Source organism: Ambystoma mexicanum, chromosome 11, assembly GCF_040938575.1.
Source record: "Ambystoma mexicanum isolate Mex_15411 chromosome 11, UKY_AmexF1_1, whole genome shotgun sequence".
Classification (NCBI taxonomy): Eukaryota; Metazoa; Chordata; class Amphibia; order Caudata; family Ambystomatidae; genus Ambystoma; species Ambystoma mexicanum.
In genome coordinates this window covers 607,251,020-607,273,345 of record NC_090934.1, presented here as the reverse complement: position 1 = coordinate 607,273,345, position 22,326 = coordinate 607,251,020, and the positions used below count along the sequence as shown (strand labels likewise).

General features: G+C 44.4%; 1 protein-coding gene across 1 annotated transcript in view; it reads right to left on the bottom strand.

Moving 5' to 3' along the window:
- SLC6A5 (solute carrier family 6 member 5) overlaps positions 1 to 22,326 on the bottom strand; it is a 426,034-nt gene that overhangs the window by 15,309 nt on the left and 388,399 nt on the right. Inside the window, exon 15 of the mRNA XM_069623483.1 lies at positions 19,383 to 19,550. Within this exon, the coding sequence (XP_069479584.1) occupies positions 19,383 to 19,550 (168 nt within the window). The remainder of the gene's footprint in view (positions 1 to 19,382; positions 19,551 to 22,326) is intronic.

Sequence of the window (22,326 nt, the reverse complement as noted above, 5' to 3'; positions counted from 1 at the left end):
TCTTGAGAAGAGGGTGCACAAGGGAGTGCTTGAGGGGGGAAGGGAAGACTCCAGAGGCGAAGGAGTGGTTGCAGAAGTCAGCCAGGGCAGGAGCCAGGGAGTCGATGTGGTCCTTGATAGTTTTGGAGGAACAGGGGTGAACCTGTTTAGACGACACTTTCATTGATCGGACTTGTCTGGAAACCTCGTCAGCAGAGAAAGGTGGAAAGGCAGAGAAAGAGGGAGGAGGGGTGACCGCAGAAGGGCCAGAAAAAGGGCCGGGTAGGGAGGGAGGGAGGTGAAAGGAGGAGAGCGAGGACAGGATGTCCTGAGTTTTAGAGATGAAGTGAGAGGCCAGTGCAGTGCAGAGGGCCTGGGAGGGGACAGGAGAGGTAGAGACTGCAACAGGGTTGGCCAGCTCCTTGCAGATTTTAAAGAGTTCGGCGGAGTTGTTTGATGCCGCAGAGATGCGGGCTTGGATAAGGGCTCTCTTCTTGGTGAGAACGGAGAGCCGGTACTGCCTTTGGAGCAGGCGGCAGGCCAGTTTGTCAGAGGATGAACATGAAGCACGCCATTTCCTCTCTGCAACCCTGCACTTGCGTTTTAGGGTGGCGAGATCCGAGTCATACCACGAGTTATATTTGGGCTTTGGGCTTCAGGCGGATTCTCATGACGGGGGCAAGGATATCAAGAGTAACAGATATAGCAGAGTGGAGCATGGAGAGGGCTGTGTCAGGGTGGGAGTCAGCCGAAGGGGAAGGGGGGGCGAGAAGGTAGCAGCGAAAGCCTCAACTGACACACGCTTCATGGGTCGGATGACCGAGAAGGTGGGTGGCAGTGAAGAGGGTGGCTTTGCCTGTGGGGTAGGCAGGGTGAGGTGGGTGGATAGGAGAAAGTGATCACTCCAGGAGAGAGGAGTGGAGAGAGGGACGGAGAGGGGAAGGTCAGAAGAGATCAGAGCATCAAGAGTGTGCCCAGCAGAGTGAGTAGGCCCAGATGGGAGAATAGAGAGTGAGAGAGAGTCGCAGAGGTCACGAAAGAGACCAGTGGGGGGACTGGAGGCATCAAGGTGGATGTTAAAGTCGCCAAGAAAGAGGAGTTGAGTGGTTGAGGACAGGAGTGCGGAGGAGAGGTCAGCCCACTCAGAGAGGAAGGAGGAAATTTGACCAGGTGGCCGATAGATAGTAGCCACGGTAAGGGAATGGCTAGGAGAGAGAGTCGGCAGACAAGACATTCAAAAGAGGAGTAGGTCTGCGTAGGAGTGACAGTGGCAGGAATCCACTCAGGGAAGATAAGGGCAACACCCCCCCCTGCACGGTTGGGCCTGGGCATGGAGAGGATCTTGTAACCGTCAGGTAGGAGTGTGTCAAAGCAGGTGGCAGAGCTGGCTGTGTCATAATGGCTTCTGCCTGCCTCGGTGCACGAGAGCTGCAATTGATAGAGCCAGATATAGTAGGACGCATGAATGTTGTCTGGATTCACCACTGAACCCATACCAAAGTGAAAGCCGAAGAAGGGGACAGCGAAAGCTTGAATGTGGCGGCATCCACTGAGTGGCTGTTTGCCAAAGTAGTAGTCAGAATAGTTTGTCATTTATAAAGTGCCTTTATCCCATTAGTATGGCCTCGATATGCTTGTGGGGGGAAGCACCCTCAGGGGACCGAAGTCCAAAGTATGGGAACATTTTCAGAAGGGTTCAAATGCATGTGTGAATTTGGCCGGATAGGAAATTGGAAGGGATAGCCAAGTCCCAGTAAAAGCTACCCATCATGGTCAGGCATGGGGACAGGTGCTGAGAGGTGATCAGGAGAGTGTGCAAGTGCAGGAGACTCCTTATGTGACCAGCTAGACCGGATTTGTCGTGCGACTTAGCTGCATTCAGATGGCAGAGATGTGCTTTTTGTGTTGGTCTGCTTTATGAGGCAAATGAGTGTGGGTTTGCGACTGTGCCTGCAGCTAGAGTCCACTGAAGTGTTGCGTTACTACATACCTTGAGCCTCAATTGGAACCTGCTTTTGATGTAGCTATGGAATCAGTTCATCCGGTCTGCTCCGAGAATTATACTTTACCTTGTATTGGGGAATTTACTGGGGAGACACTAGCATTGTCATAACTTAGGTGGCATGAAGGTAAGAGTGAAGTGGGCAAGGTTCATCAGGTTGCTGAAGGGGAGAGCTGGGTTTTGAGGGCCTTCCTGAAGGAGAGGTGGTCCTCTTCAAAGTGGATGCTGAGTGGAAGGAAGTTCCATACGGTGGGAGCTTGCAGGGAGAACGAGGATCCTCCACCTCCGGTGGAGTAAAAAGCAGGGATCACAAGGAGTGCAGCAAGCTCTCCTTGACCAGCAATCTTCCACGGCCCTTTCTAACAGATAATCTTTTCAGAGTCTGAAGACCCTAGATGTCTTCAGTACCAGAGAGAGGCCACATTGTGGTGCTCTCTCCTTTTGTCCTGACACGTGCAGCCGAGTTACCAGCACAAAAAACCATTGCTCCCAAGAGCGTGTCTCCTCATCCCTTCATTGACTTGTCATGAAGAGGCGGAAACTCCCGACACCTAGAGCGCACCTAGAACACCTGTAACCAGCAGAGCCTGCAGCCTCTGGTAACTAAAGGAACTGAAGGATGCCTCAGACCATGTGCCCTCTGGAGGCTTTGCATTTCTCAGTCTCTGCACTGGCCATCATAACACAGAGGGGAGAGCACTTTTACAATCATCTAGTAAATGGCTGATTCTGTGGGTGAGAGTTACAAAGCACATCCAGGAGTGTGCCTGTGAAGGCACATGGACTGGTGACCTCACCGCCCCAACTTCCTCTGTAAGGTAATAGTTGGGATGTCTGCGAGTTATCTCATCTGTCCCCACGGAGAACTGTAAACTTGATGTTAATTTGCTAAAGACACTCCAGAAGGCTTTCTGAAATTGCCGGCTTTGTACCCGCGTTAACATTATCCTTTTCCTACAACAGTATATAATACAAATATTCTCATTAGATCTGTGTGGTGCCCGTCATTATTGAATGTAATATGAAGTTCACTTAATTTGTGCCTTTCTCGCTTGAGTCCTAAGAATTACCTTTGACAGCTGGCACATGGTTAGCCAGATGAAGCTTGCAGGAACCCAATTCCCTACGTTTAGGATTATTGCAAGCAATTTGGAATACCAGGACGTACAGAGTAGCACTCTTCCAAAAGGAGACAACAAGGAAGATGCCAAGGAAAGCCAAGATGCACCGGCAGGAATCTAAACAGCCACACATCCCTCTCTTGCACCATCTGCCTCAGCACCAAATGCAGAAGTAAAGGAAATCCTGCAAGTGAAGTAGGAAATCCAGACAGAGCGTTGTGACTGAATGGATCATACGCATCAAAGAACGGGCTATCATTGAGAGGCCAAGACAAAAGACATGCAGGCCTAGTATTCCAACCATGCAAGCCCAAAACCATCTTTTCAGAAATAGTCTCTATCAACATAAGTGTCTGGGAACGCCATCAAAAGGTACTGGAAGAGGTTTCATTGAATGCTAATTGGCATCTGAAAAGTGAGTTAACTAATTCCCTAACCCGTAGTTAGGTACACAGGCCATATGGACAAGTATCATAAGTTAGAGAAGGCACTGTTCTGATCGTGTAAGAGTTACTTAGTCCCTCAGTGTCATCCTGATTGGCTCTCAGGCCTCTTAGCAGTTTTTCTACTCTCATTGCTACCATCTGGATAAGTGATGAAATTGTTCTGAGTGCTTGGGACAAGCTTTCAGCAAATGTTATCTTTGGAATGAGCTGGTTGCCGTGGACAAGGTGTTGTTGGGTGTCCTGACCCACGTTTGAGTTATCATGCTGCAACATTTGGTGCTGTGGGCTTAGAAAATCCAAGATGGCCAAAAAGCCCACATGTGCGCCCGAATCCAGGAGAACCACGCAGTTTGCGCACACCAAAATGGTTGCCTAACTTGCCACCCACCAGTGCGAGCAGGATGGGCCGGGGTGCCATGAGTGAAATGTGCGCCAAAGGAAAAACCGCACTTTAAAATCACCTTTTGTTTCCCTGAATGCCAGCTCAAAATGTCTATTTCAAACATTGCAACATATCCAAAAATCTCACTGAACACCAGCAGACATCTGGCAGAATGAAGTATGTGTGCATACAAAATCTGGGAAGTGGAAGAGCCCCAAAACAATGTTCATAACAAGACTGGCTGAGCTCTGCAGGTCTGCAGCAGCCTAACTGAAACTGGATTTAAAACTACCAAAAATCGAAAATGTTTAAATTAACTGAGTGACCTACTTTTGAGTGTCACATAGTTTGTCACTGTTGAAATGTCATAGTTTAGAACTTAGAATCAGTGTTTTAGCTGCATGTGTAAAAAATGTATGTTTGATTTAAACTGGGAACAAAAAGTGACCTGTTAGCGAAATTCTGGCTTAAGGAACTGGATTCTGCCTGACAGCTTCCCCCCAATTGGAGTGAAACTGGATCCACAGCAGTTCTCAGGCCTGGCTGCATTCTGAGGGGAGGTTACCCCTCTCTGATTGAATTACCAAGGGACTGCTAGAGACTAAACAAAGGATCCAGGCAGAGGGTTTATTGGGGGGAGGTCATAAATGACTTCCTCTTGAACAATGGGCCTTCCAGGGCCCAGGCAGATGGTTTATTGGGGGGGCAGTAAAATAGCTTCCTCTTGGCAGAAGCTGGGAGGGGCAGGGTCTCTGAGCTTGGCAGAAACTGGATAAACTGGTTTCTACACCATGTGACCTGGGAAGACACACCCCTGTTGGCCAGAATATGATTTTAAGAAAGATGTATAACTCATGGTGCGGACGTGTCAAAATTATTTAAATGATACCATAATTCTTGTGATTTTTCTGTGCACGTTTTAAGACGCGTTGGGAATTTGTGTGATGTTCTGGGGCAAAACCCTGCTATTTATTGACACCACATACTTTGTGTTTAAGCTAGCGACCTGGAAGTTACTGAGATATGTGTGGGAGGGGGGTGTACATGTGTATAAATCTGGAGAAAAATCCGATGTTGCATAGCCCACTAAAATCGAAAATATGTTGCCATTTTTTAATGCAAGCCTCCAGGAAGAGCAGAATTTGATCAGAGTATACCTCATGTGATATGTGATGGGTGCATGTAATTTTAAACAACTGTGTATCTGTGCAATATGTATTTGAATCAAATATAGATTTGTGGGCAAACTGACCAGGGGAGGATCCTCTGACCCATAAAACCTACAGCATCACTCTGACTCACATTTCCTTCCCCCAATCATGGAAGAGGGGAGAATTGGGCCAATGACAAGTAGAAAGGGGCAGGCTTAGCTAGGCCCAGGCACACACCCACTTTCAAAACACATAAAAAGAGACTGCTGAGACAGGTAGAGAGATTCAAATCCAGTTGCTGCAACGCGCTCTGCCGGACCACACAACATCCAGAAGATACCAGATCCAACACTTAGATTTTAAAACTCCAAAGAACTTGATTCAGAACTCAAAGCAAGGGCCTAAACCCACAAACTGAGAACTTTTCTCAGCAGGCCTCAGCATCCAGCAAACCTAACAGCGGTAGCAGCATCCAGGAGCCGTGCAGATTAGCGCTGTGTCCAGAGAAAGCTGTGCAGAAAGATCCAGGAGCTGGGCACAGACGCTGTACCAGGAGCAGTGTCAGACCAGACCAGCAGAGCAGAGACCAGACGCTGTGCGCAGAGACCGTCCGGGGCGAAACCAGAACCGAAGCCATCTTGACCCGATCCGTGAGACCTAGACCTTCCAAATACATTGTGAGCACAGCTAGGACGGTGTGAAACCAAATCTCTTAGTTTCCAGTGATATAATTCAATCTATTTAATCTAAGTAGAACTGCCTCCTAACTGTCACTTGTCAATTCTGCAGCCGCATAGCTGTCACCTGTCATTTTTAAAAGCTGTCACCTGTCAATTTGAGTTACTTTAAATTCGAAAAACAACCTTCACAAAATCGTTCATAACTCCGTAACCGATTGTGCTAGGAACTTGATTTAACTTTCCTCTGAAAGCTTAGAGAATCTCAGCTTTTCAACAGGCTTAGAACCGACTTGCTACTCCTTATACTTTTGCCGTAATCGTGATTCACGCATTCGCGAATTTTGCCGCGATTTGCAATTTGGCCGATTTCTTTACTTGTAAAAAGATAGCTGCTTTTGCCTGAATTGCTAAATTTCGTTTGCCTCTTAAGAACCATCCCTGAACCATTGCTAGAGTGAGCCTGAACTCATATTAACTAGATACCACTCACCCTGAACCTCCTGAAGGGAATTAAAAGCATTTTCAGCATATTTCTCACTGCATTGTCACCATATTCAAAGCATTTTGCCCGTGTTTCAAAACACCTATCTGTTGTATAAGCTGCTGAGGGGGAATTGAACTGAATTCTATTTGATTACATTCCTAAGAACTGTGTTCTCTCATCTTCATCTCCTTACATTGCTTAAAGGGGGGGTGAATTGTCCAAGAAAGTGATTACATTGTCTTTTGCTGAAATCCTATCAAGTTATTTTCTGTACTGCATTTTCATTCCACATTGCATCTATTTGAAACCATAAAGGTATTGTTGCTATCTTATCCATCCTATACCCACTCATCATTGATTATAAAGAAGTGTGCTAGTGCCAGACTATCCATTATTGATTACTGCTCAGATTAAGTGTGATATTCAATTATTAATTTATTATAAAGTGTGATATATATATTGTTTACATTCTCAAATAAACCTTTTAAACTTGCAAAACCGAACTACTTCTTGGCTCAGTGGGGTCAGGGAGATTCTAAGAGAGGGGTGTTATATAGGGATAGTCATCCAGAACTCATGAACTGGACATAAAGATATATCAATAAGGGTTTCCATTCAGTATCCCAGACTGGGCATTGACTTAGCTGTAGTGTTGAATTGAATCCTCTTACAGTGTCTGCAGACACAGAATTTCTAGCAGCTGTGATTACCTAATGACAGGCCCAAAAAAGATGACTGTGAAGAAATGCGGTCACTACGGGTGCGCAAGCCCGAGCTCTTGATTTTTAATATGTAAAATAATGCTGAGTTTTCTCTCTCAGAAAATGAACTCTGCTAATTAGGCCTCACTTTCTAGATGCTCCATACTTAAAAAGGATAGGGAACATGTGTTCTCTTATCTGGATCACATCTACTGACATCTCAGCAACTGCAATGTGGTTTAGCTATGCTAAGGGCATCGGGGTGACTTTGCCAGCAGGGACCAAAAATAGAAATGTTATATTACTGCGCATCCCTAAGGCCTGGTGGCAGTTATATTAATATAAATTGTAAAGCTAGATCTGTTTTGAGATAGCAGCCTATGAGGAAATACAGGTATACATTGCGAAAACCATCTGATGTCACTTAATTATCAACTGGCTCCCTATGACACCTGCAGATGTCAGAGCGTTTATGTATCACTGTGTGGAGCTGTGGTTCACAAACAAATGGTTGCTAGGTCCAGCCTTCCGGGCTCCCTTTGTTCTCTGCTGGGAGGGTTTGACAACTAACTAAAGGAGAAGGATAGGCCCCCAGAGGGTGGGTGGAGGCTGCTTCTTTACTTCTTCAAAGGAGGTTAGGATGAATAACCCAAAAGAAAGCTCTGGGCGCAATAACTGGGATGTCACGCCACAGGGATAATGGCTGAAGTGTCTTTGAGTGTAAGAAAAAAGAGAGGCGCAGAAGTATAGGGTAGCCCTGAACAGTAGCTTCACCCAGAAGAAGGCTTCCACCAACTAGTAAATGCCTAGGCTACCTTTACTTCCTGTCTCCCCACCGTTTGCCTCCAGTTAAATCAATTCTAACATCTCAACACTGACTCAACCCCACAAAAAGCTCTCAGAAGCCCGGTTTTCAAGCCCCTAAGAGGACAGTTTAAAACTATACACAGTACCTCTGTCCCACTGGCTTGGTTTTAAAGGCCCTACTGACAATCAGACCCCACTCCTGACCTTTTTTTAAATACATATACTTAAACTTGTAAATTGCTGCAAAGACAATTGCCTGTATACCCCTATCTTCATACCCAGTGTGCCCCTTTCAACCAAGGTGTGCATATATTGTTATTTTAGTACGGGTGGATGCTTACTGGTCATATTAGTCCGTTTACTTTGAAATAAAGTCTTGCATTTTGATAGAAACGTGGTTTGGCATTTCATTTATTTGGGTATCACAGTACCGTTGTCGCTTTGGATGCTTCCTTTCTGGCTCACATTCCTCTTGAGGAGAATAGCTTGTGCATGGCACACGCTACCTTAAAGAGTTGCCAAAGGTGTACATTCACATTGTGCATGTTTTATCATTATGATTGAGATCACTTCTGCTGTAGTAGTAGCGTGCGGCTGAGCAGGCTTTTAAATACCACTACTCACCCCGGTACTCCAGCAGAGCAGTTGTCATTCCATCAGGATGACCACCTACTAAGTGTGCCTCAGTAGCACCGTTGCTGTCTGAAGACCTTAATAGAAGGCAAGGTACACCTTCTACCCAACAATTTGAGGCAAACCTTGCAGACTGCTCCTCTGAGACAGAAGAATTGGATGCCTGAAGGCAAGTGAGTATCTGACATGTAGGGCCTGCTGGAGATCCTTGCAGAGAAGGCATCCATCCCATCAGAATTCTTTAAAAGAAAAAGATAGTGTCAAACTTCAGAGGGTCTGCTCAGCTGATGTAGACACGATCCAGGGCTAAAGAGGATCACTCTGCACTTTCCGCATATCCTAGAAGGGTGGGCTAGTGTACAGCCAGCAAGCCTATTGGTTATGAATCGGAGGACCACTGGAGACTGAGTCATAGACCCTTCCTGCTGCAGATAACGGATGCCTTTGGTGAGTCACCTCGTAGCGAGGACATTTTGGAGGGGTTAGTTCCTCACTTGGTTGTTAAGGAAGAGGTGGATCAAGTAAATTGTGTGATGTATTATCATATTTTGAATTACTATTTTATGTTGAATTGTCCAAGTGTGAAACTGCTTTTGCACCTACCTACTGTGCATCAATTTAAGATGTCTACTGAGTCCATGAGCTGCAAGGCCAAAAGGCCAAAAGGTAAGTTTGGTAGCAGTAAAAGGAAGTTGAAGGTGATTAAAATATAACAAATCATTCATAAAAAAAGTCCTGCTTTGATAAGCTTTTAGAAAGAGTAGAAAGCAAAACATGTTAGAACACCATGCTCAGTTTCTCTTAGTAAAGAAATCAAGAAGTTCACTTGACTTATAAGAATGGTTAGAGTCTATAGAAGTGAAAATGGTGGTCAGCCCACCAACATGAAGCCCCTGAAGAGAGTATCACTCACTGAAGGCAATGTCTGTAGTCTTACCATAATATTCATGACTAACGTTATGCTGAATCAGTGGAGACAGGGGTGTAGATGGGTCACAAATCTAAGATGGCTTCAGGGGTAGGTTACATTGTGCTGTGCATTCCTCACTTCTATTTTACCAGCATGAATGGCCAGGTAGAGAGTCACTAAAAGTCACATCTGATTTGGGCATCGACTGGCAAGTAAGGGCGAAAGAAAAAAGAGCCCTAAAATGTCAATGCCAGCCATAAGGGTGCCACTTGAGGGTAGTAATCGACTACCTTAACAATCTAGTTCATTTTAGTGTTTGGCCATGCAACCAGGCCATGCCAATGTGGGCAATTTCTGCCCCAATAGTAGAAGGATTTTCATGATGGTAGGTTCCCCAAGAATGGTGTTTAGAAATATTTTAAGATTAAGGGGCGGAATGTTAGGTAACTGAGAGATTTCTACTCTGCCACCCGCAGCTAAACGGTCTTGCTCAGCTCATCAATAAGATGTTGGATAGAATGATGGGCACTTCATAACAGCTCCTATGCAGGCAGTTGGAGCTCCTGTTACCATGCTTGATCTTCGTCCATAGGGAGGTCTCACAGAAAAGGACTGGGCTTCAGTCCATTTTAGCTTATTTTCATTCACCCAGTAATGGACCACCTCACCTTAGTGAGGAAGGATGGGATTGTAGTCCTCAGAGTGCAATCAATCATGTAGTGGACTCTGTGTTGGGCATCCATAAAAAGATGGCTCATCTCCTGTCGAAGAGGAAAATAAATCTGAATCCTGTTGAGCCTTAGACAAGGAATGGTATGACCATAAGGTGCCTCCGATTAAATACTAGGAGGACCAGACAGTTCATGCAACTTTGCTAACAAAGGCTATAGATTTGATTTGGAATATAAGTGGACTGGTCCTCCCGCTGTCCTTAGAAACACACGTTAGGTTGTCTAATGGCTCAACGTCAAATACCAAAAGGTGGTCCAATCCTCCAGCATTTGGGAAAGACAAGCTGTCCTGTACTGGGTATCAAAAAGGAAGAAGGAGAAAGAGAGCACCTCCCATATACACTCTGAAGCAGGTCCACATGCAGCTCTGTTGCAAGAGTAAAACCTGCTCCGCGACTTACACCCACTCAGCAAGAAGACTGTTGAGCTCTGCTTCAATGGTTTTCATCCTTGTTCTTGTTGACTCCAGGTCTAATGACATAGTGCAATCACGAAATCAATACTGGAAGTGTAAGAGTCACAGGATGTCTTACAGGGTCCAGGAATGCATCAAGGTTGATGTCAGCAAGATTCTGGACATAGGGTGGATATATCCTTCCCAAAGTCTTTGGCCAAGCTCTGGCAGCTTAGCTCTGACTATTTTCAATATATCTCTGTTTTAGTGGCATGTTGCCTTTAATGACTTTGCCAAACAGTAGCCTGCATTCTCAAGTGCTTATAACAATTGCAGGTCATGCTTTTCAAGTTAAAGAGTCCACTCGCTGCTTTCATCTTCAGGTAATCATCAGTAACAGTTGGCAGGAGGATTTGATCGCTATTAAATTAGGTGGACTCCGGGATTTCTGAGACGATGGGAATCTCCCGGGTCTGCATTCGAATGACACACATTTATTGTTGCTAGCCTCTTCTTGAGATCCTTTTATGAATCCATTCAATTTTTCCACATATTGTGACAGCGTTTTGCTACAATTATCAAAACAATATTCTAATTAATTTGAATCTTGTATAACACAAGTTCCATACAGAAATGTGATAAAATGGGCTTGTATCTATTATTATTTTCAAGAAAATATGATCTGATCTTTCATCCTTATTTGCGTAACAATTAACAACCTTCCCTGCAGAGAAAAAGGGTCAGCACAACCATAAATATCAAGGTTGTTTAAACCAAGAAGTGACAAGAGGTGTACCAAGGGCTGAAAGACACCCTGTGCCAAACTCCAATACCACCATCTTTGGACTAAGGTGAGACATTCATTGTGCAAATCAACATGTCCATTGTAATGATGCATGCCCGTTTTGCTTGATTCTTCTAACCTGCTCCCCCCCCCTCCAGCCTACTTCTGCAGGAGTCTGTCCTGATACATTCTGGTTTCACCATCACCATCTTGTGGCCAATGCTGGATTTGACTGTTATGAACTTCATTGATTCACGGCTCGTCACCCATTCTCAACTCTCATGCTGGACTTCCTTTGCATCTTGTCCTCATGGATGCCCTGAAACATGCTGTTCCCATCTTCATCTTGTATCCTGGCTTGCAACTGTATGTGTTACTACTGCCTTCTGCAATTGTATCCCCTCTCCCCTCTTGCTTCTCCTTTTTTTACTGCTTAGTCTCTGTTCTCTCCTCCTCTCCCTTCTCCCTTTTCCTATTTCCTCCCCTCCTCCCCTTACTTTCTTCTATGCACTTACTCTATCAGAATTGTCCCTGGACCTAGTATGATAGCAACCCCATCTGTGCCCTTCCCACTCCCCTTTCTGTCCTCCCCCACCCTCCAGCACTATCTGAAATACTGTAGGACTAGTACAATGGTCGCTTGTTTTGTTCCTCCCCTCCCTTTCTGCAACCCTCTCCCTGACCTTTTGTTTTTTCCGGCTCTACCAGAAATGTTGTCATGCCTAGTACGGTAGTCGCCTGTCTGTTTCCATTTCCTTCCCACTCTCCCCCTCCCTTCCTTATCTATGTCTTAGCTATTGCTAAGACATAGATAACATAGCTAATGTTGTCAGGCCGAGTACGATAGTTAATTTCACATCCTTACTGTTCATGGTCTGTAAGAATGTCATTTTATTTTCCCTTGTTCCCACCCTTGCATTGAAGTGCTTTGAAACACATTGTGTGTAGGCACTATATAAATAAACTATCATATCATAACTATCATATCATGCCTTTTGTGACAACTGGCTAGGGAACAACCAGTCACATTCAAGAGCCCACAGATCAAGGACAGGTAGCATAGATGGGTCACTGCAGAGAAAGACTACTCTATCATTTGCTTGGTTTTGGGCACTTTAGGCCTATCTACAATGTCTATCTCTGAGATCCAATTGGATTATAAACTCTTAAGGTGGTTTATGATGATAAACAGAGATAATCCAAAGTTTCTCAAGTGATACATTTAGCCTACAGGCTGTAGATTTCCCCATTGAGCACAAGGCAGATGCTGTCATGGGAACGCCAATGAATGTTCTTGGGGGCCTGTCAATTAATCCTCATTATTATATATTCATATCCAGGATCGACTACTGCAACTCCCTTTTTGGGGATATAAAAAAAACTGCAGATCATTCAAAATAACTCCATAAGAGCAGCCCTAAACTTCTCCAAAAAAGACCACATCTCCACAGCCAGATGTAATTTACACTGGCTCCCGGTCCGAGAACGCATGAAATTTAAAACATTAGCCCTGACTGTCAAATGCATCTCAAACCCCACAGTTACATACTTGTCCTGGAAAATCACTAAGGCCCAGTCAACCAGACCCACCCATGATGCCTACTGCCACTCACTTGTCATCCCCAGATACAAGCAGCACTTGACAGGGCGAAGTAGCTTCCCAGTGATTGCTCTCAAGCTTTAGAACAGCCTCCCACTAGCCCTACGATCTGATGCCTCCTCTTGGTCTTTTTGCAAAGGCCTTAAAACCTGGCTGTTCTCACAAAACCTCCAAATCTAATTTAACTCAAGCTAGCTATGCTGCGGTAGACAAAATGTATGCACAACTTACTTTACCATCTCCTGCAACTATTACCGTAACTAACGCTATCAATTTAAATGTTATTGACTAATGTACTATAATAAAGCAACCGGGAAGGGGTTAGAGTGCTATTGGAATAATCCCCTATTTAGCAACCCAGTAGTCCCTCTACGTAACTATATTAACTAATGAACACAATGTAATCTAAGTACCTATTGCACGTCCTGCTTGTAACCTGTTGCAACTAAGCTTCCCATGTAACCAGCGCCCAGATGCCACTGGGTTCGGTGCGCTTAACAAATGTCAAAAATAAAAATAAATTAAATAAATGAATTAAATAATGGGGAGGATGCCACTGGCCAGTGGTGACTTTTGTGAATTATAATAGGGTACAATGTGCTCTACTTCAACAATGCCTGTACCAAGAAAGAACCACTTTGTCTGACAACCTTACAGTGTGTCCTTTGATGGTGAGTGGGGCATGAATGATGCCATATATAGGCATTCCCTCTGCCTGCCTCAGGGAGTGAGGGCTGCAGTTGCTATTTATTTATTCATATTGCGCCGAAGCCCACAGGCATCAGGGAGCATACATTTAGACAAGAAGGACCAAAGTTTGAAGGGACATCTGACTGATTCATTGACTATCCTAGGAAGCTGCTGAGGTTATCTAAAGTTTGCCGCCTTTAGCGCTTTCCTAAAAATGAGATGGTTGCTCTCAAGTTTGATTGCCTTAGGTAATCCATTCCATATTTGGGTGGCTCTTACTGGAAATGACCTGCCGAACCTGTTGGAACACTTAAAGAGAAGGCAAGCAATTTGGCCAGCAGATTCAGAGCTCAGTGATCAGCCAGGGATGTAGTGGGTTATCTGTTCTCTCAGATAGGCAGGGAACCTGCCATGAAGGCATCGGTGGACTATGGTTATGGCCTTGAAGGTAATCCATTCATTGACAGCCAGCCAGTGCAGTGCCTTTCTGTCTACAGTAATATGATCCCTCCTGGTTTTCCTCTTGACAATCCTTACTACACATTTCAGAATAATCTGGCATCTCGCAATGCACCCCTTGTTTGCTCCCAACATTAGAGCATTCCTGTAGTCCAGTCTAGACAGAATTGTAGCCCGGGCTATGGTAGTACTATTTTTCTCATTCAACAAAGGCCTAATGTGACTTAACAGTCGTAAGTATTATTGGCAGTTTTTGTTCATATTGCTTACATGGGAGTCTGCACCCATTGATGCTTCAAGGAGGATACCCAGGGTCTTTACTTTTTCAAGGACCCCTATGGGGGAGTTTCTGATCTGGAACCGGATAATGCTACAGCCAGATAATGCCACATGCATGAAAGGTGGCTGGATACAACTTAGAATCCACACCTGAATGAAAGCCTGGGAAGACATCAGTGAACGTTTAAATGTTTCATCACTTTGGTGGTTTCATCACCCACTGATTTGGTGGCCGCCAAAGGTTTGAATAGCTGCAACCCTTTGATGGAGGGTCTGAAATACTCTCTCAACTCAAAGATTCATATTTACCGCAAGGGTCTGCACCACAACCTTTCAACACACATGATGAGATCTGTAAAACAAAGAAGAAGCCAGGAGCCTTTCTTGTGGTAAAACTATGCCGGAGCCTGTGAACACGGGACATCTTCTGAAGGAACTCTTTTTCAACCAAAAGGGCTATCATACACGTTATGCCTTTTGGAAGCTTTATTCGTCTTGGTCGCTAGTCTGGCCCTCATTATATAAAGGCAAGTGCACTTCACAAAGTCATCAGGCTTAGTCTGTCAATGACAGATACAATGCATATCTTGGGTTGAGTAGGTGAAGACACCCAGACCAGTGTTCTCATTTCAGCTGTATCTCTTACAGCGCCATTGTTGGTTCATCAGCAAGTCACACGCACTAGCCCAATGGATGACTGTGACACTCTGTTAACATGCAAAAAACACTAGTATGGACTTTCTGAGGTCTTAGAATACCATTCCCATCAGAAAAAGACTGATATGCAAATGGGTATTTCCTATCTGTGAAAGGTACAGTGAGCTAAAGTGTGGCTGTGGACTCTCGAGTGGGTACCTTCCGAAAGAACAGATCAATGGGCCGTGTTCGTTCTCGCAGAGGGGCGCCTATGGACTTCTTTTTTGATATTCAACATAACATGTTTCCTACAACAGAAAGATATATGGTCATAATACCTCCTTGTGGACCTTCTGATATTTAATGTCACATCTTGTTACACTGTTTTTGAGTCCTCCCCTCTTCCCTCCGAAGAGTCGACCTTGATTGCTTGAAGACAGCTACCATGAGACATGCCATAGTATGCTGGTCTGGGATTTAGTGCCGGTGCCTCAGCCTTGAAGACAGGGCTAAAAGAATTCCTCCTAACAACTGCTCTGCCTCTCTGTTATTCCAGCCAACCTTAACATGGTGTTATAAACCCGCTCCACAGGCTATATCATGGGTAATGGCCCGGTAGCCTGAGTTACATGCAATGGGTTAATAATGCCATTAGCACCACGGGTTACCAAACTGGTAACCCGGGGTGTTAAAAAAAAGTGTTTTCATTCAAAGAACGCGATGTATGCGTCATACCATTCATTGAATGAAAATTTGTATTTACATTTTTAAAGCGCTCACACAGCCTGCAGGCATGGAGGTGCTGTTACAGGAATTGTTTGTTTTGTATTTGCGTAATTGTTTTTCTCTTAGTTGGGTACTTATAACGCGCTTAAACACCCAGAGGTTTCTAAGCGCGGACCCGGGGATCGAACCTGTGTTGCTTAATGTCGTCTTGTTTCCAAGGCGCGCACGTTGCCGCTGAGCTATCCTCCCAGGAAATACGATGTAAAGATTGCTGCCATGGTTGAGGAAGGCGGGGCTCTGTAGGGAGCCAGTTTTCCCTTTCCATGGTGGCCAAACAGATCAAGGAGAGAAGGTGCAGGATCTGCGGCGGCAACCGCTGCTGCAGCAAACAGGTAAGTGAGAACTGGAGGGTGGGGGGCAAAATGACTGCCCGTGGAGGAAGATGGCAGGCAGGGGAGCAGGCGATCAGGTGGCTTGGAATGTGGACTAGATCGGGTGGGTCAGCCCATGTTTCTAGCCTCCTGATTGGCCAGCTCCCCCCCACAGGGTGACAATAATGATTTCAGCACTCCATCTTGGGATGATTGGCATTAAAAACACCACATATAACAATACATAAAAAAGAAATTGGATACCAAACATGGTCATATTTTATTTGCAGCGGATATCAAACAACTAGGAATTGCACTGATGATATGGACATTTTGATGCATCATTGTATGTCATTGAACTATTTAACCAGACCGTGCTTAAATGAATTAGAGGCAGGGACAAGTTGTTTTCTAGCTTGTGGGTAGGAAATAAATACTCTTTAAGCATTTCGCCAAAACTTCAAGTTACGACTAGGAACTAGTCTGCGTTCAAATACACTCGGGGCTCGTAAACGCAAGAGCATGCATTCTCCTCACGACAGGTAAGGAGCCACTGAATAAATGCAACAATTGCAATATGTCAATGGAATACCTCAGCGAGACATGTTCATTCTAATTCACAGTGTTTTTGAAATACGACTGTGAAGCAATTTCTTCACGGCTAAACACAATAATACTCCAGACTTGATGTTCTCACCTTGATTCCCAGTTGTGATTCTGACAGGTTCAGTTGTGGTGATAAAAGTGTTTCCATGTTGTGATTAGACACTAAATTCCTTTTCTCTAATTCTCCGCAGCTAAGTGTCATCTTGCTCACCGGCGGCAGCAGAGGCTGATTCTGTTCCACCTACTTGGCAGCCTTTTTATTCTACAACCCCATATTCTTACATGCTTAATAGAATTCCCTAAAATAAAAGCAACATTGTTTTCCTTGAGTCAAAAAGGTCCCAAAAACTGTCCCATATGGATATGCATGTTGGCCAGCCCTTCCGTCACTACCTCTTTGCCTGTGGGTCATTATAGAGCATGGTTTGTAACCAGGATGTTACTAGATTTACATGCAAAGAAGGATATGTTCTTTAATGACTTGTTAAATGTTCTTCACATCAAGCATAATAGTTAGTTGGAATTTTCTGACACACAATATCTATTCCCAGGTGACTGCATTGCACAATTTCGTTTGTGTCTTAAAGTGCTGAAGGTACAGTGGTGTAAAACAAGATATTTTACAGGTGCCCAGTATTTTTCATGCTGGGACTTGTAGTTTTCCATTCAGATGTGGAAAATTAAGATACAATGAAATTGTGTTGGTGTAATATGTTTCTGTAATTATTTATATATTGTCAGGTTTATTTACTATGTGATTTGGGCATTTTTCTGATAAACTCTATAAGACATTATTATTGTCCTTGAAAGCCAAAACATTATTATTTGTAGCAAGTGGAGCTCAGAAGGTAAGTGGTCAAGTGACTAAACTGCAGAGTGGGATGAAATTCAAACTTCAATGCTTGACCAAAGTGTGTGATCCTGGGCAAATAATATAATCTCACTGTCAATAAAGTATAAAGTACAACAATATGAGTCCTTAGCAGTGACTGAGTTAATTCTACTAAAATAAGACTGCCTTAAAATTGGGCATATTTAATGATATTATGGACAACGCTGTCCCCTCATGGTCCTCTGCTTGTGGCCTCCAATACCGTCTCCTAGAATTGCAATACTGTTGCACTGATATGTAACATGCAATTGCCACATATGCAATATGACCACAAATTATATGACAGACAGATCTCACCAGCCAATCATTGTACCAGAGAGTCTAGTATAGTGGACTGACTGAAGCAGAACCAAATTAGAGTTCTTCCCATGTTGCTGCCAGGCCCCGGAGTTGCTTCGGCTTGCCAGAGCCCCACAGGAGAGCAAATAAAACTGACTGGTATGCCCCATTGTGCTATGTTATTTAGCCTTCTGCCTGTTTCTTGGAGCTTCAGAATCTGCAAGAGGCGGGTAAGGGGGTGAACTCAGGAGTGAGGAGAGCAGAGAAAGGTTGCTATATTTCAACCTTGGAAACCCCAAAACAAGTTGAAGGACTGGTACATGAGTTGCCAGTGTGTGCATATCTGAAAAGATAGGGCTCTCTGCCGTGTGAAAATGCTAGCTGTTTTAAGAGTTGTCTGGACCAGTGAATAATATGTGCAACTATTAGCTAATGTCATTTGTTTTGTGTTGTCTGTGCTCACTGTCAAAGGAAAGTCAACGAATGTGGAGAGGGATTGTATCTGTGGTGCGTTACTGTGGTCTTTAGGGAAATGTGGTGTACACATGGGTTTTCAGGTTGTGTATGATCCATTGTGTAACTTGTGTTGTTTTGGTGCTCGAGTTGCGTTGTCAGCGTGGAAGGTAGAATGACTTTGAGGTGGTTCTGGCTATTGGCAGCACAACTTGCCCAACAGACCACCTAATAACAACTGAAGACAACCTTTTTTTCATTTTGGGAACACCGCACTTGGACGCTTCTATTTGTTTGCATTCATGCAAAACATTCTTTCTACAGCTTCTATGCCATATTATGTGTTGCTAGGCAGATTGCTCGATGCTACAGCCTGCTAAATCATTGCAAAACATTGAAAAGTGTCTGTGCCGGCCTTTGCAGGCTAGGCTCACCACGCTATGCCTTTTAGCAACAGCACTTATTCCACCACTCACCGCTCTATTAATGCTGAACACCCACCCCAGCCCCGGCAACGCAGGCACTTATTAATATTTAACATTGTACATCTAGAAGGGATTAGTAGAATTAACTTGAACTACTTTATGAAATCATTCATAGCAGTTGCCGAGTAGCCTGCATTTTCAGGCTTGCAGGAAATGCGCTGTTTAACACCTTTCCTAGAACGTGGCTGTAGGGCCTGACAAAGGTAGCAAAGTACCAATAATAATAATAATTTATAGGGGCCATTGCACATTAAAAAAAAAACAAGCTGCGTACCAGTGAGCAGTTGCTATTAAAATAAATTGGGTCCTCTTTCTCTTTCTTTTTAACGGCCATTCAATTACGTGTTTACAACCTTGACGTGTAATAGAATGAATTGGGTGGTGCTCAGAGATCAGAGGTGGTGTACTAAAATGAGAGAGAGAGAGAGAGAGAGAGAGAGAGAGAGAGAGAGAGAGAGAGAGAGTGTGCGTGTGCCTGTGTCTGTGTGGGCAGCCAGACACACGATTATACGCCGATGTCCCCACCTCTCCCTGCGCCTCCGGCACCGGAGCCCGGTGGGAGCGCTCAACGCGTTCCCCGACCGGCGCGGCCTTCTTAGCCGCTGACCCAGTTTCTCGAACGAGTCTCGTGGGCCTCTTCCTTCAACATGCAGAGCACGCGGGAGGGGCTGAAGCGGGGGAGCTGCCACGCAGAGACTCACCTCAATAAAGCTGCCGGGGGCTAGATGCATTTTGATCACAAACATGATGGGGATCCAGATGACGGAGCATGCGCACATCAGCCAGCCCAGCACCATCGACCAGCTCGGGTAGTGGTACTGTCCGTAGGTCATCGGCTCGTACTGGTAGAAGCTGAAGCACAGGATGAACTGGGCGGAAAGAAGAGACACACGTCACTCAGGCAATGTATAGTCACGAGGCAACAACGCCGCCAGACGCGCGCGCGTTATTTCACAGTCTATTGGCAGTGCGGCCCAATGCAATTATGCCGAGTTACCCCATTCCAGAGATTGTACAAACAGCAACACGTCCACTTATGTTTGTTTGTACTGCATTAGCAACTGACAGATGTAGGCAGAAGATTAATGGCGCCGCATATGCAAATGGCCGCTTTAAATACTGTAGCATCTCAGTTGGCTTGCTATATGTGTACACGATGTATCTATGTTACAGGGATCACCGCAAAAATACATGTCTTTCTTTAAGAAAAGGAAATAAAATCCATTTGAATTCTCTGGACTCGATTCATGGAAAGTTTGGCAAGGTGCAAAGCGACTTTGCACTACCAACAAACACTGTGATTCACAGAGCGGTGCAAAGTGTATTTTCACAGTGCAAAGTAACTTTGCACTGGAAAAATACACTTTGCACAGCTCTGTCAATCAGGGTGCTTGTTGGCAGGACAAAGTCACTTTACACCAGTGCAAAGACAGTGCAAAGTCACTTTGCACTGCAAAAATACACTTTGCACCGCTCTGCGAATCAGGGTGTTTGTTGCCAGTGAAAAGTCACTTTGCACCAGGCTAGAATGGTGATGAATCTGGCCCTATGTGTCTTTACCCGCCCACACTAAGGGCCCGATACATGGAATTTTTGCAAGGTTCAACATGACTTTGCACTACTGGAAAGTGACTTTGCACTGCCGACAAAAACCACGATTCATGGAACTGGCCACAGTGTATTTTTGAAGGGCAAAGTCAGTGTAAGTGGGTATTTTTGGTGGTCATAATGACTTTGCACTGGCTGGACTGCAAAAACACACTGCACATTTCCATGAATCAGGGTTTGTGGCGGCATTGCAAAGTCACTTTTCAGCAGTGCAAAGTCACTTTGAACCGTGCAAAAATTCCATGAATCAGACACTAAAAATACAAGAAAATATAAACTGAGAAGCTTAAAATTTCCTATGCACAAAATTCTCTTTCGGGCACCCCAACTGGGCCAAAACCTGAGAGGGGGAGAAAGATCAAGGAGTGGCTATTCTGCCCATAAGTTTGCGTTGCTCGAGTCTGGCAGGTTTTCTCAGATCAGACCTGCTCCTAGGAAGGCAGCTCTAAGGAGGCACTTGCCAGTTGCATGTAAGAATGATCAATTTCTCATTCTAGCAATCTTATGTTTTATTTATTTATGTATTGCATTCAATACCCTTCTCTAATGTTTTGGACACATTTTATGTTCTAAATTGGCCCCCATCCTCATGTCCAACTAATGGCCAGCCCACACCAGCCCCCATCCTTCTCTTGCTTTCTTTTGGCTCATAGGTGTCACCTTATTGACAGCCACTGTTAACAACAATTGGTATTGATGGTGGTAGATTCCAAATGTGTATAAATAGATATCAGCCTTGTTGATGTGTCATTGTTTCTTCTCGTGCATGCTTCTGGCATGGTGATATGCTACAAGCTGAACACTCTCTGTGTTCATACAATTAGTTGCCTCCTTTGTCAATATAATGGAGCGATTCCTAGATGTCCGAGGCTTGACCGAACAAAGACCGTTCTGCTCTGTTCTTTTTGTTTCAATAGTATGCCTGTGTTATGCTACTTTAACAATTGCTATCATATGTAATGGTGTGAGCGATAATCCTGACCTTTGGTCATGGCATGAAGTTAATTAAGCCTTGGAGGGTACACTTGACACATGACAGTGAAGTCCTATTACCTTTCCCAAGGCTTGTTTATTTTCCCTGTTTCCTTTGTCCTTCTCCACCCTTTCTAGCTCATTTGATCATCAGTGTTATTGGCAATTCAGATTTGTGAAAGTCAAATTCATCAGTGGTGTATTCGTCCGAGACATTTCTCATGCGGTAACCGCGACCGTATTCCTGTATCTACATTACATGCTGTATCGTAACTGTATGTTGCAAATTATATGCTGCATCACAACTGTATTCGCTAATCACCTATTGTAAGCAATCTCTTTAAGTTCCAGCGCCCAGATGCTTCTGGGATAAGTGTGCTTTATAAATTAATAAATAAATAAAATAATTAGATGTTAGCTTGAAAAAAGTCATGCTGGACTCCCTTGTACATGGTTCCTCAGAGAAGAGACAATTGCACGGTATGTGCACATCTGTCTATCGGGGGTGCATAAAATATAGTGCCAAAGAGCACAGAAAAGTGGGACCCAGGGGAATGTCTAAGGAGTGGTCCAGGACAAGCAAGGTGCTTTGCAGGTTTGATGATTCCCAAAATGGGGGCTCAAGGTTTGCTCCTGAGTTCTTTATCAGGAAAGTACTTCTGCTCCAACCTGGAGTAAGCATGGAATTTTGCCTGGGAAAGGGTGGATTCTTTTCCTGTCTTTGTTCCTGACAAAAATATTCTCCCATCCAAAAGATACACATTTGAAAATGCAGGGTAAAAAGCTAGCCTTTTGTACCTTTCCTCTAGATTATGTGCCATTTGACTGCTTGGGTTTCGCACCAGTCTGTGGCCAAAATGCAATTAGGCCATGATAGATACAATTCCATGCACGTCCTAACACTTGCATAATTTATGCACAGAATACAAGGGAATGTATGCTGAGCTGCAAGAAAAAAAAATAAAAGAATTAAATTACTCTTCTGCATAAATTACCTGCTGGCATATATTTGGCACATTTTCTGCACCTTTGCGAATCGGCCCCGTAGGATTAATTTGGGAGAGG